The 14,994-nt window shown below is 47.4% G+C and overlaps 1 protein-coding gene across 7 annotated transcripts in view; it reads right to left on the reverse strand.

The window, feature by feature from the left end:
- HMGCR (3-hydroxy-3-methylglutaryl-CoA reductase) overlaps positions 1–4,838 on the reverse strand; it is a 43,059-nt gene extending 38,221 nt beyond the window's left edge. For 2 of the 7 annotated variants that reach the window (XM_073344230.2, XM_073344227.2), the window contains exon 1: positions 4,249–4,405. Coding sequence is in view for 1 of the 7 variants with exons in the window: in XM_073344229.2 (XP_073200330.2) it covers positions 4,265–4,377 (113 nt within the window). In the remaining 6 variants the exon portion in view is untranslated. The other 5 variants (XM_073344232.2, XM_073344229.2, XM_073344233.2 and 2 more) reach the window with 5 other exon arrangements.
- Positions 4,839–14,994: the final 10,156 nt, after the last annotated feature.

The following is a 14,994-nucleotide window of genomic DNA, read 5'->3' on the forward strand; positions in this document are numbered from 1 at the left end:
CGACAAAGGCATCTAGAATCTTTCGTATTTTGCACAGGTGCTCTTTAATGTCTTGTATAAATTTAAATAATAACTGATACTTTACTGTTTGTAGAGTATTGCACTTGGTCACTACTTCATAGATTGATGAGTAGCAGACTGTTCCCCATCATTTCAAGAAAATCAAGCTTCTACAATAATCCAATAAATAATTTTCTAATTCTGGAAAACTATAGGTCTGAAGCTGGTTTAAATCAAATACGTTTAATGATTCTGTAGAGACTATTGATGAGATTTGAAATATTTGTAGAGATGTTTTTGCAATTCTAGTTTTCAAAAGGTGGGATTCAAAACCATGTATTTGTTGGCTTAATTGTTTGTCAGGAAGCCTTGACTGTGTTGAAAATAATAAAGTTGGCTATGGGTGAATAGGGCAGGCAAGAAGGTGATAGATTTCTAAGGTTTCTATTTTTCAACACCATCTAAAAATGTAGCAGAAACCAAGAAAACTCAAATTGAAATTTATAGTAAACATTAGTGTATCTTCTTATTTTTAAAATCATGTCTTGCTAATTTCAAGCCACAAATCAGTGTAACTATGCAAAATTTCTTAAAGCAAATTAATAATGTAATTCAATATCTTGACACCATCTAAAATGTCAATTATTTTAAATAAAGATAAAACAAGTAGCATAGTTTTATGAATGCTGCTGCATTCAGCCATGTTAGAACTCCATTAGCTAACAACGCTATGACAAGATGTCTTTAGGTTAGGAACAGGAGCCCATCACTGGCTGATGCAATCATTTGTATGCAGGATTGGCAATGAGGCACCTTGTGTTTATTATCAATAATTAATTGTACAGTAGTAACAAATACTAGATATTTTGCATGATTTAGTTTCCCAGTCAAATAAATCATTTCATTCTTTTTCTTAACAGATTTTAGTGAGATCACTTACATTTGATAACACAAACACCTGTTCAGGCTTTGCTCTTAAGTGTCTGAAATAGCATCTGAAGTGAAATTTGATTTGAAAAACCTTACATTAATGTCACTTTATTTGCTCAGAACAGTAGAAGTGCTTTAAAGTGTTGATGGGAAGGAGGTTCAGGAATGTTGCTAGCCTTGATTACTTTGGAGAACAGAGGTGAAATCTTGACTGGTAAAGTAACTAAGAATTTTGCCATTGATTTCAGTGATGCAAGGATTCCACCCCAGCAGCCTGGAGATCAGAACATTCTGCAACATTTTTACTACTTAACAGAAAAAATTATAATACCATTAAATTATTCTGGCCATTTCAAACTCATTATTTGTTACCATTAAGATGTTCCTATGTTTATTTTGAATTTTTAATTACAAATACATCTTGCTTGTTATAAGGGAAGCTATTCAACTATTGCAAACACTTTATAGAATTGCATAATAAGAATATTGCTTTACAATGTAGTACAGACACTCATATGAACAGAAAGGTGGAAACTATGAGACGATGAAGTAGAACAAAATAAAAAATAGCAGTAAAAATGTAAGGAAATGTTCTGTTAGCAAACAGAATGATGCATTAATGGTGAGGAATGTTTTCCTTTTACAAAAGCCTTGTTGACTCTTCCCCAGAAAAATTTTACTGTAGTTTCCACCAATTTGCCTGGTACTAAAGTTAAGCTTACCGGCTTGTAATTGCCAGGATTGCCTCTGGACCTTTTTTAAAAATCGGAGTTACATTAGCTATCCTCCAGTCATCCGGTACAGAGGCTGATTTAAGTGATAGGTTTCATACCACAGTTAGTATTTCTGCAATTTCATAGTTGAGTTCCTTCAGTACTTTTTGGTGAATACCATCTGATTCTGGTGACTTATTACTATTTATCAATTTGTTCCAAAACCTCCTCAATTGATGCTTCAATCTGGAACAGTTCTTCAGATTTGACATTTAAAAAGAATAGCTCATGAGGCAGGAATCTCCCCTACACCCTCTGAAGTAAAGACCAATGCAAAGAATTCATTTTGCTTCTCTGCAACAGCCTTTTCTTCCTGCAGTGCTCCTTTAGCACCTCAGTCAAGTCGTCCCTGCCTGTTTCGCAGGCTTCCTGCTTCTGAAGTACTTAAATTTGTTGCTGTTAGTTTTTGTGTCTCATGATAGTTGCTCTTCAAATTCTTTTTTGGCTTGTTTAACTATACTTTTATACTTGGCTTGCCAAGAGTTTATGTTCCTTTCTCAGTACGATTCGACCTCCAATTTGTATAGGTTACCTTTTTGCCTCTAACCGCCTCTTTTACTTATTTACCCCTGGTGGCATTTTTTGGCCCTCTATTTTTTTTTCTTTTTTCTTTCTGGGGTACACATTTAATTTGAGCCTCTATTATGGTGTTTTCAAAAAGTTTCCAAACAGCTTGCAGGCATTTCACTCTCGAGACTTTTCCTTTTATTTTCCATTTAATTAGCCTTCTCATTTCTGTGTAGCTTCTCTTTTGAAAGTTAAATGCTACTGTAGTGGGCTTCTTTGGTATCTCCTCTCCTCGAGTAATGTTAAATTTAATTACACTTTGGTCACTATTACCAACTGGTTTACCCACATTCACCTCCTTTTTTAAGCGCCATCCTGGGGCCTGCATATAAGATGAACACATTGTGTTTGATACAGTTTCTGAGTGGAAGGCCTCCTACCTTTCAGGAATGATGTAAACAGTAGAGTTGCAACACCAACTAATTCATGCTCTTCCAAAAATGCAACTGGAGCCAACTGTCCCAAACCACAAAAAGTGCTAGGCAGTTGTTGTGGCATTCCAAGGATATAATTTTCTATTAATCCCACTGTTCTGACATTCAGCAATATGATCTGGTTAGCTTTAAAACTGTCATACTCTGAGTTATCTCACAAGCCTCAGGGCAACTCTCTGCAGTGCTCTGTCCCTTGCTATTTGACTTGGGAGGCACTAGCTTTATTATGAGAAAGCCTGTGGTACAACTAGGGTGACCAGATAGTAAGTGTAAAAAATCAGGACAGGGGTAGGAGATAATAGGTGCCTATATAAGAAAAAGCCCCCAAAATCAGGACTGTTTCTATCAAATCAGGACATCTGGTCACCCGAGGTACAACTCATTGAGTTACAGAGGCAAGTTCCCAAGGAAATCCTGTCCAGTCCTTCTTAGTTAAAAAGATGGTTGACCACAGTATGGATGTATTCAGCGTGGGTCCCCACCACCAGTAAAAAAAAAATATCACCGAGTTTCAGGAGCAGCCCATCAATTTTATAAAAACGAGGCGTACTTGTGGCACCTTAGAGACTAACAAATTTATTTGGGCATAAGCTTTCGTGAGCTACAGCTCACAAGTACTCCTTTTCTTTTTTCATCAATTTTAAGTATGCAAAAATTCCTTGTAGCCAGCCATACCCATTAAACGGGCACAATGCAGAGAAACATTATTTGATGTGTTGGAAATTAATACAGATGCAGGGGTGGAGCTTCCTCACAGTACCACCACCTCAGTATACAAAAGTGTTATTTATCTTACTGCAGAAATCTACAGCCGGGAAAGCAGGTGCCGCCCAATGGCTCCCCCTTAGCTCCGTGCGCTGCATTTCTGGATCACAAGATGCGCTCCCGGGAGAGGGTCCCTCGGGGTAAGCCATGGGAACCCGGGCTGGGGCGGAGTCACACAGGGGCTCGCTGTACAGTCAGCGGGGGTGAGGCCTCAATTCCCCTGGGCACCCGGGGCAGGCGCGTGCCAGCGATACGACTTCCCCACTTCCCCACCTCCCCCCGCAAAAAACGCAACAAGCGACGTGACTGCTCCGGGTTTGGGAGCTGGCCCGAGCCCGCGGTGTGCCAGCGGCACGTTATGGCCTCTCTCCCCCGTGCCCCACAGCCCGGGACACCTCTCTCCGCCCGGCTGCTTAGAACGATCGCGCCTCAGAGGCTCCGGTGGGACCATCCCTGCGCCGCTGCCCAGGGCACTGCAGCGCGCCGGAGGGCGGGGCGGGCACGCCGGGGGAGCGAGCAGCTGCAGCCCACGGGTGCTTCCCCCATTATCCAGCCGCCCCAGACTCCGGGGGGGGGGGGAGACACCAAACACTAGCGGGGACAGGACCCACTCACCGCAGCCGGTCTTTCAGGACCTGTAAGTCAAGCCCAGACGGCCGCGGTCCCCCGGCGCGGAAGGGCCAGTGTCGTAAAAAGGCCAGTCCTCACCCCGCCTGACGGAAATTCTCACCCGTCTCCCCGCTCACCGCCCCGCAAGCCCCCGCGATCGCTGGACGTGCCTGCTGAAGCTCGCACCTGCAGCTGCTGCCCTCCTCTTTCGTCTCGCGCGGCGCGCCGCGGCAGACTGAGAAAGCCGCGCGCGCAGCGACAAGGACAACCCCAGCGCGCGACACCCTGGCCGCCGCCATCGCCCGATCGCACAACCAATGGCGGGCGCCCGACACGACGCGTCACTAGCCCGTTGCCTTAGCAACCGGCCAGAGAAGCTGCCCAACGCGAGACGGATCAGGAGGGGAGAACGCGCCATCTCGCCACGGGCGGACGGCCAATGGGCCGTTGTGCTGCCTCTTAAGTACTCTCTCATTGGTCGGCAGACTGGGTTTATTTGCATATGGCCATCTAGAGAGCGACTGCGACGGGCTGTCCAGACCGGTAGAGCTCTCCCCGTGGCGCAGGGAGGCGGGGCTATCTCCCTCCTGCTGTGGGGAGAGCGGAGGGCGGGGCCCTACTCCGCTTTCTTCCCCACCTGGGTCCCGCTTCCCCCGGCCTGAATGACGGCCCCTCGGCGCGCACCTGCCCGGGCACCGCTGCCCTGTGCCAGGCTGAGCCACTCCTGCCAGCGCCGCCGTGCTGGGGGCGTGGTGCCGGAGCTGTCTGGCCCGGCCTCCTCCCGGCGTGTACCAGCGGCTGTCGGGGCAAACTCCCGCAGGGCTACGCGGCCCCGGGTCCGCACCGACGTTGCATCAGCCCCTCAGGCCGCCGGTCCTCGGGGCTTCTGCTTCGCGGGCGCCTGCCGGTCGCCTCGCGGTCCCAGGTCGCTGTGCCGCCCCTCGAGCGCCAGGCGTGGCCTGGCACCCCGGGCGTCTGCCGCACGAGCTAATGCCCGCTTCCTCCACTGAGCTGTGCGCTCTCCGCTCTCCCCCAGGGGAGCCAGTGCGGGCTGCTCGGGTGCTCCCTTTTGTCAGTTACAACACGCTGGTCCATAACTTCTGCTGCCTCTGACTTGTTCCAACTTTGCATAGCCCCTTTGAGGCAGGAGCTAAAGTGTTGCCATCTGGTTACCGCAGTGGTCCGTCCAGTCCAGTGTGCTGCTCCTGGTAGCATCGGCTGCCAGATGATTTAAGGACAAGATGCAAGAAACCCCATAATGCACAATTATGGAATAGGTTTCAGAGTAGCAGCCGAGTTAGTCTATATTCGCAAAAAGAAAAGGAGTACTTGGGGCACCTTAGAGACTAACCAATTTATTTGAGCATAAGCTTTCGTGAGCTACAGCTCACTTCATCGGATGCATTTGATGAAGTGAGCTGTAGCTCACGAAAGCTTATGCTCAAATAAATTGGTTAGTCTCTAAGGTGCCCCAAGTACTCCTTTTCTAATTATGGAATAATCTCCCTGAAGAAAAGGTTTTGTCTGGGCCTAATAGTATTTGGTCTATTCCTTGAAGTATGCAATCAATGTTTTTTGAAAATCCTATGTGATGTAACTGTGGATGTTCCCAAAACCCATATAACTGTCATCCCTTTTAGAATCGTACTAAATTCTTGCCCTCTCTGATATCTTGTGGCAATCAATTGAACAGGTTAACTATGTGATGTATAAAAAGTATTTTATCAGTTTTAAATTTGTTGCTTTTCATGTTCTTGCACTAAGAGGGCAAACAGGGGTGCCAGATAAACCTGGTCTTTCCCATTCTTTTTGTTATGTACTTCTGTCCTGTCCTTTTGGATTTGTTTAGTTCATGGAGGAGACAATCTTATTGTTTTCAGTCTCTTCTCAGACAGAAATCACCCATCTCTGAACCTCTTCTGTTTTTGTTACGTGTGATTTGAGATATGATGTTTGATGTTTGTCCATTGCTGCCTCATTCATTACAGCATTGAAATTTGTTGGTCATTGTTTCTACGTCTTCCTCTAGAGCAAGCAACGGGACAAATTTTCCACCAATCATTGCTTGGAATGACTGCAATGTTTCGGTCTCTGAGTCTTTCTAAGTCAAACTTGGTTCTGGTGAACTTTGGCCTGACGTTTTTCCTTAGCTGCAGCCAAAAATGTAGCATCACAAGGTCTTGTTCACTTCCAGTATTAGCACCGGGGAAGCTCCTTGTTTTAGCTCTGTTAATCCCAGAACGAAATCGGTTTTGCACCATGACGTAGTCAATCTGGCTGTGATGTACACCATTAGTTGTGGGCCATGTTGATCGTCTGGATGCTTTATGTGCTCCAAAGTGTTTGCAAAAACCATATTGTTATAGTTGGCAAACTCCAAAAATCTCAATCCTCTCTCATTGGTTACCGCATTACAGAAATGGCCACAATAATCTTGCCAATCTCCCTGTGCATCAATACTACTTTAGTATTCCAATCTCCTTGTACAATCAAGATATCTTTCTTGCGTACCTTATCGATGATGTCTTGGAGCTGATTCTAAAAATCTTCAATTTGCTCATCGTCATAGTCTGTTGTAGGGGTGTAGACTTGTACCACTGTGATATTAAATGGTACTGCCTTTAGATGGAGGGAAATAAGCCTGCTGGTCATTGAGCGGCATCCTAATACTGAATTCTTGATTATCTTTATGCACAAGACATCCTACGCCATTGACCTGTTTGTCCTCTCCATTGCAATAGAGTACATGGCCTTCTTCTATTAGTACCTCTCCAAAGTTCTTCCGTCTGACCTCAGAGATTCCTAGGAGATACCAAGTGTATTGTTCCATTTTGTATGTGAGTTCTTTCAACCTCCCAGTTTGTTTCAATGTCCTTACATTCCAAGTGGCTATGGTGATGTTATCTCTTCCACAGATCCTCTTTGTTGGGATTACACTAGTAGTATACTTGTTGTGTCTCCCCTGGTGGGAGACGGATTGCGCCGTCATTATTAACCCGGGCTGCGATCAATCTGGTATGGCCATCATTGACTTGCTCATCATACGGTATGTCTTGGGAAAATTTCTAACCTGGTGGAGCCCATCCCTTTCCAGGCAGCCCCCTTTTAGTTGCCTCTTATGACATGCAGGAGGAGCAGTGGGCCTATTCTGTCCCACAGGGGACAGATGGGAAACATTGTAAAAAGACAAAACCATGGGTCACAAATGAAATACTACAAATGTGTGACATTAGAAGATGACTTAAGAGAGAAAAGAACAGCACTAAGGGAGCTGATAAATACAGAGCAATTGGCAGAAAGACCAAGAAAGGAATGAAGGTGGCTAAGGGTATGTCTACACTACGGAATAAGGTCGAATTTATAGAAGTCGGTTTTTTAGAAATCGGTTTTATATATTCGAGTGTGTGTGTCCCCACAGAAAATGCTCTAAGTGCATTAAGTGCATTAACTCGGCGGAGCGCTTCCACAGTACCGAGGCTAGAGTCGACTTCCGGAGCGTTGCACTGTGGGTAGCTATCCCACAGTTCCCGCAGTCTCCGCTGCCCATTGGAATTCTGGGTTGAGATCCCAATGCCTGATGGGGCTAAAACATTGTCGCGGGTGGTTCTGGGTACATATCGTCAGGCCCCCGTTCCCTCCCTCCCTCCGTGAAAGCAAGGGCAGACAATCATTTCGCGCCTTTTTTCCTGAGTTACCTGTGCAGACGCCATACCACTGCAAGCATGGAGCCCGCTCAGGTAACCGTCACCCTATGTCTCCTGGGTGCTGGCAGACGCGGTACGGCATTACTACACAGTAGCAGCAACCCCTTGCCTTGTGGCAGCAGACGGTACAGTACGACTGGTAGCCGTCATCGTCATGTCCGAGGTGCTCCTGGCCACGTTGGCTGGGAGCGCCTGGGCAGACATGGGCGCAGGGACTAAATTTGGAGTGACTTGACCAGGTCATTCTCTTTAGTCCTGCAGTCAGTCCTATTGAACCGTCTTATGGTGAGCGGGCAGGCGATACGGACTGCTAGCAGTTGTACTGTACCATCTTCTGCCAAGCAGCCATGAGATGTGGATGGCATGCAGTCCTTCTGCACCGTCTGCTGCCAGCCAAAGATGTAAAAGATAGATGGAGTGGATCAAAACAAGAAATAGACCAGATTTGTTTTTTACTCATTTGCTTCCCCCCCTCCCCTGTCTAGGGGACTCATTCTTCTAGATCACACTGCAGTCACTCACAGAGAAGGTGCAGCGAGGTAAATCTAGCCATGTATCAATCAGAGGCCAGGCTAACCTTCTTGTTCCAATAAGGACAATAACTTAGGTGCACCATTTCTTATTGGAACCCTCCGTGAAGTCCTCCCTGAAATACTCCTTGATGTAAAGCCACCCCCTTTGTTGATTTTAGCTCCCTGAAGCCAACCCTGTAAGCCGTGTCCTCAGTCGCCCCTCCCGGCGTCAGAGCAACGGCAAACAATCGGGCATCTGAGAGTGCTGTCCAGAGCAGTCACAATGGAGCACTCTGATAAGGCTAAAACATTGTCGCGGGTGGTTCTGGGTACGTATCGTCAGGCCCCCGTTCCCTCCCTCCCTCCGTGAAAGCAAGGGCAGACAACCATTTTGCGCCTTTTTTCCTGAGTTACCTGTGCAGACGCCATACCACGGCAAGCATGGAGCCCGCTCAGGTAACCGTCACCCTATGTCTCCTGGGTGCTGGCAGACGCGGTATGGCTTTGCTGCACAGTAGCAGCAACCCATTGCCTTCTGGCAGCAGATGGTGCAATATGACTGGTAGTCGTCCTCGTCGTGTCCGAGGTGCTCCTGGCCACATCGGCTGGGAGCGCCTGGGCAGACATGGGCGCAGGGACTAAATTTGGAGTGACTTGACCAGGTCATTCTCTTTAGTCCTGCAGTCAGTCCTATTGAACCGTCTTATGGTGAGCGGGCAGGCGATACGGACTGCTAGCAGTCGTACTGTACCATCTTCTGCCAGGCAGGCAAGAGATGAGGATGGCTAGCAGTCGTACTGTACCATCTTCTGCCGAGCAGCCATGAGATGTGGATGGCATGCAGTCCTTCTGCACTGTCTGCTGCCAGCCAAAGATGTAAAAGATAGATGGAGTGGGTCAGAACAAGAAATAGACCAGATTTGTTTTGTACTCATTTGCCTCCTCCCCTGTCTAGGGGACTCATTCCTCTAGATCACACTGCAGTCACAGAGAAGGTGCAGCGAGGTAAATCTAGCCATGTATCAATCAGAGGCCAGGCTAACCTCCTTGTTCCAATAAGAATGATAACTTAGGTGCACCATTTCTTATTGGAACCCTCCGTGCAGTCCTGCCTGAAATACTCCTTGATGTACAGGCACCCCCTTTGTTGATTTTAGCTCCCTGAAGCCAACCCTGTAAGCCGTGTCGTCAGTCGCCCCTCCCTCCGTCAGAGCAACGGCAGACAATCGTTCCGCGCCTTTTTTCTGTGCGGACGCCATACCAAGGCAAGCATGGAGGCCGCTCAGCTCACTTTGGCAATTAGGAGCACATTAAACACCACACGCATTATCCAGCAGTATATGCAGCACCAGAACCTGGCAAAGCGATACCGGGTGAGGAGGCGACGTCAGCGCGGTCACGTGAGTGATCAGGACATGGACACAGATTTCTCTGAAAGCATGGGCCCTGCCAATGCATGCATCATGGTGCTAATGGGGCAGGTTCATGCGGTGGAACGCCGATTCTGGGCTCGGGAAACAAGCACAGACTGGTGGGACTGCATAGTGTTGCAGGGCTGGGACGATTCCCAGTGGCTGCGAAACTTTCGCATGTGTAAGGGCACTTTCATGGAACTTTGTGACTTGCTTTCCCCTGCCCTGAGGCGCATGAATACCAAGATGAGAGCAGCCCTCACAGTTGAGAAGCGAGTGGCGATAGCCCTGTGGAAGCTTGCAACGCCAGACAGCTACCGGTCAGTTGGGAATCAATTTGGAGTGGGCAAATCTACTGTGGGGGCTGCTGTGATGCAAGTAGCCCACGCAATCAAAGATCTGCTGATATCAAGGGTAGTGACCCTGGGAAATGTGCAGGTCATAGTGGATAGCTTTGCTGCAATGGGATTCCCTAACTGTGGTGGGGCTATAGACGGAACCCATATCCCTATCTTGGCACCGGAGCACCAAGCCGCCGAGTACATAAACTGCAAGGGGTACTTTTCGATAGTGCTGCAAGCTCTGGTGGATCACAAGGGACGTTTCACCAACATCAACATGGGATGGCCGGGAAAGGTCCATGACGCTCGCATCTTCAGGAACTCTGGTCTGTTTCAAAAGCTGCAGGAAGGGACTTTATTCCCAGACCAGAAAATAACTGTTGGGGATGTTGAAATGCCTATATGTATCCTTGGGGACCCAGCCTACCCCTTAATGCCATGGCTCATGAAGCCGTACACAGGCAGCCTGGACAGTAGTCAGGAGCTGTTCAACTACAGGCTGAGCAAGTGCAGAATGGTGGTAGAATGTGCATTTGGACGTTTAAAGGCGCACTGGCGCAGTTTACTGACTCGCTTAGACCTCAGCGAAACCAATATTCCCACTGTTATTACTGCTTGCTGTGTGCTCCACAATATCTGTGAGAGTAAGGGGGAGACGTTTATGGCGGGGTGGGAGGTTGAGGCAAATCGCCTGGCTGCTGGTTATGCGCAGCCAGACACCAGGGCGGTTAGAAGAGCACAGGAGGGCGCGGTACGCATCAGAGAAGCTTTGAAAACCAGTTTCATGACTGGCCAGGCTACGGTGTGAAAGTTCTGTTTGTTTCTCCTTGATGAAACCCCCCGCCCCTTGGTTCACTCTACTTCCCTGTAAGCTAACCACCCGCCCTTCCTCCCTTCAATCACCGCTTGCAGAGGCAATAAAGTCATTGTTGCTTCACATTCATGCATTCGTTATTCATTCATCACACAAATAGGGGGATAACTACCAAGGTAGCCCAGGAGGGGTGGTGGAGGAGGGAAGGAAAATGCCACACAGCACTTTAAGCACAGCACTTTAAAAGTTTACAACTTTAAAATTTATTGAATGACAGCCTTCTTTTTTTTGGGCAATCCTCTGTGGTGGAGTGGCTGGTTGGCCGGAGGCCCCCCCACCGCGTTCTTGGGCGTCTGGGTGTGGAGGCTATGGAACTTGGGGAGGAGGGTGGTTGGTTACAGAGGGGCAGCAGTGGCAGTCTGTGCTCCAGCTGCCTTTGCTGCAGCTCAACCATACACTGGAGCATACTGGTTTGGTTCTGCAGCAGCCTCAGCATTGAATCCTGCCTCCTCTCATCACGCTGCCACCACATTTGAGCTTCAGCCCTGTCTTCAGCCCGCCACTTACTCTCTTCAGCCCGCCACTTACTCTCTTCAGCCCGCCACCTCTCCTCCCGGTCATTTTGTGCTTTCCTGCACTCTGACATTATTTGCCTCCACGCATTCGTCTGTGCTCTGTCAGTGTGGGAGGACAGCATGAGCTCGGAGAACATTTCATCGCGAGTGCGTTTTTTTTTCTTTCTAAGCTTCACTAGCCTCTGGGAAGGAGAAGATCCTGTGATCATTGAAACACATGCAGCTGGTGGAGAAAAAAAAGGGACAGCGGTATTTAAAAAGACACATTTTATAAAACAGTCGCTACACTCTTTCAGGGTAAACCTTGCTGTTAACATTACATACATAGCACATGTGCTTTCGTTACAAGGTCGCATTTTGCCTCCTCCCACCGCGTGACTACCCCCTCAACCTTCCCCCCTCCCTGTGGCTAACAGCGGGGAACATTTCTGTTTAGCCACAGGCAAACAGCCCAGCAGGAATGGGCTCCTCTGAGTGTCCCCTGAAGAAAAGCACTCTATTTCAACCAGGTGACCATGAATTATATCTCACTCTCCTGAGGATAACACAGAGAGATAAAGAACGGATGTTGTTTGAATGCCAGCAAACATACACTGCAATGCTTTGTTCTACAATGATTCCCGAGTATGTGTTACTGGCCTGGAGTGGTAAAGTGTCCTACCATGAAGGACGAAATAAGGCTGCCCTCCCCAGAAACCTTTTGCAAAGGCTTTAGGACTACATCTAGGAGAACCGCAAATGCCAGGGCAAAGTAATCCTTTCACATGCTTGCTTTTAAACCATGTATGGTATTTTAAAAGGTACACTCACCAGAGGTCCCTTCTCCGCCTGCTGGGTCCAGGAGGCAGCCTTGGGTGGGTTCGGGGGGTACTGGCTCCAGGTCTAGGGTGAGAAACAGTTCCTGGCTGTCGGGAAAACCGGTTTCTCCGCTTGCTTGCTGTGAGCTATCTACAACCTCCTCCTCCTCATCATCATCTTCTTCGTCCCCAAAACCTGCTTCCATATTGCCTCCATCTCCATTGAAGGAGTCAAACAACACGGCTGGGGTAGTGGTGGCTGAACCCCCTAAAATGGCATGCAGCTCATCATAGAAGCGGCATGTTTGGGGCTCTGACCCAGAGCGGCTGTTCGCCTCTCTGGTTTTCTGGTAGGCTTGCCTCAGCTCCTTCAGTTTCACGCGGCACTGCTTCGGGTCCCTGTTATGGCCTCTGTCCTTCATGCCCTGGGAGATTTTCACAAAGGTTTTGGCATTTCGAAAACTGGAACGGAGTTCTGATAGCATGGATTCCTCTCCCCAAACAGCGATCAGATCCCGTACCTCCCGTTCGGTCCATGCTGGAGCTCTTTTGCGATTCTGGGACTCCATCATGGTCACCTGTGCTGATGAGCTCTGCATGGTCACCTGCAGCTTGCCACGCTGGCCAAACAGGAAATGAGATTCAAAAGTTCGCGGTTCTTTTCCTGTCTACCTGGCCAGTGCATCTGAGTTGAGAGTGCTGTCCAGAGCGGTCAGAATGGAGCACTCTGGGATAGCTCCCGGAGGCCAATACCATCGAATTGTGTCCACAGTACCCCAAATTCGAGCCGGCAACGTCGATTTAAGCGCTAATCCACTTGTCAGGGGTGGAGTAAGGAAATCGATTTTAAGAGCCCTTTAAGTCGAAATAAAGGGCTTCATTGTGTGGACGGGTGCAGGTTTACATCGATTTAACGCTGCTAAATTCGACCTAAAGTCCTAGTGTAGACCAGGGCTTAGAGATATGGATTGAAAAACAATGCTCTAAACTTGAAGAGTATATCAATAATAAAAATAGCAAACGAGTCTTCCAGGTTGTAAAAGTTATGATGAAGGAAAGATGGACCAAAGCTAATGCAATTCAAGACAAAGAAGGGAACAGTCTTACAGAAGAAAGGGACATCACCCATAAGTACCGACTCCAGGGGTGCTCCAAGGCTGGAGCATCCAGGGGAAAAATTGGTGGGTGCTCTGTACCCACTGGCAGCCAAGCTCCACTGAAATGCATATTGTTTGCTAAAATGCATATTATTCTATTTTCTGCCATCTCCTTCCCCTGCTGTCTCGAAGACCAAGTTTACTACTACTAAACAGGCCTTTGTTTAGAATAGTTTTGAACATGTGTGTTTTGAACATGTGCCAATAATATTATACAGGGGGATTTCCTAACTTCACATATTATGTTACTACATACATTTCATAATGATATTATTGGCTAGTGAGTTATTTGTTTTCAAATTATACCACCTAAGGCACATTTTGTACAAACATTATTGCAATAGTTTGTAGGGTGTGAATATAGGGATGCTTAGTGTCACAAAGTGTTTCAGTACTCAGTGTTGCAATGTTATGCCCAACTCCCTGACTCCCAGTGCAATTCACAGCCCTCAGTTAAGTGCCCAGACTCGCCATGCATTGTAGGGAGAGAGTTAGTCTTTTAAGAAAGACTCACAGAAGACAGCAAGCTGTCTAGGGAGCTGCCTAATATAGCCAGGAGGAGAGAAATGCAAAGGACAGGGGAAGGGCTTAGGGGGCAGATCCATAAAAGGGAATTTGGCGCCTAACAGATAGACCTCAGTGAGGCACTTCCCACCAATTAGAATTCTCGGCCAGTGAAGACCAGCCCTGTGTTTCCTGCCACTTTCAGCAGTTTCTTTAATGCCCTGTCCCTCAGAGTCTGCGATGTGTAGTTCTTGTCAGCTTCATATGCCTCAGGCTGTTGTATTAATTTAGATGGAATAAATGGGCCCAAAGAGTCAAAAGTGTTAACGTGACCCTGTCACATCCAACATTAAACAATGTTGTACCAAGTTTGGGGTTTGGTATACCATGAGCTCAGCCTGCTTAGTACCATGGTGAACACACCATTAAAAATCTTTAAACCTTTTATTAAAGATGCAGTTAAAGCATTTGAAATGTAGAATATTAAGTAAGGCTTTCATTTTACCAATATCTCTTGTTCCCATTCCCTCTAGCTGGAGAAAGTCTAGAAGGAAAAAAACCCTTGTTTGACAGTCTCTTAGATGATGATCATTGTCCTCTTTGGGGAGCAGAGAAGAAGTTAGTTGGGATGGGCTGGAGCTGTTGTTAAAGTCTGATTCTGTTTATCAGGATGGCAAAAGCTCAATGGTGTCATAGTGGATCCAAGAAGATGATTGCGGGTGGCAGCCATGATGGTAAAGCTTGTTCCTTTTGTTGCCGGCACCCAGTGCCAAGAGGCTAAACAACAGCTGGAGTTGGTTCGCTACCCGGTGTGCTACACCCAATAATCACAATGGGGTGGAGAAGCAGAAAAGTTTATTTGCAGCTGCAAAAAGGTACAGGGAGAATAAAATCTCAAATCCTGCACACAAAGCAGGAAGTTACACAGGCTTTTATACATCCTTTTTCCCAGCATACTTATCCAATAGCAAGCTGCCCTAAGTATCCATATAGCCAGCCAATCCAGTTCCCAGCTAGTGCCCTTGTGCTCTGTATCATTTCTTAAACCGTACATAAAGCTGCTTTATTCAGCATTGTTCTTCCGTATCCGCCATGTTTGG

Source organism: Lepidochelys kempii, chromosome 5 (genome assembly GCF_965140285.1).
Source record: "Lepidochelys kempii isolate rLepKem1 chromosome 5, rLepKem1.hap1, whole genome shotgun sequence".
Classification (NCBI taxonomy): Eukaryota; Metazoa; Chordata; order Testudines; family Cheloniidae; genus Lepidochelys; species Lepidochelys kempii.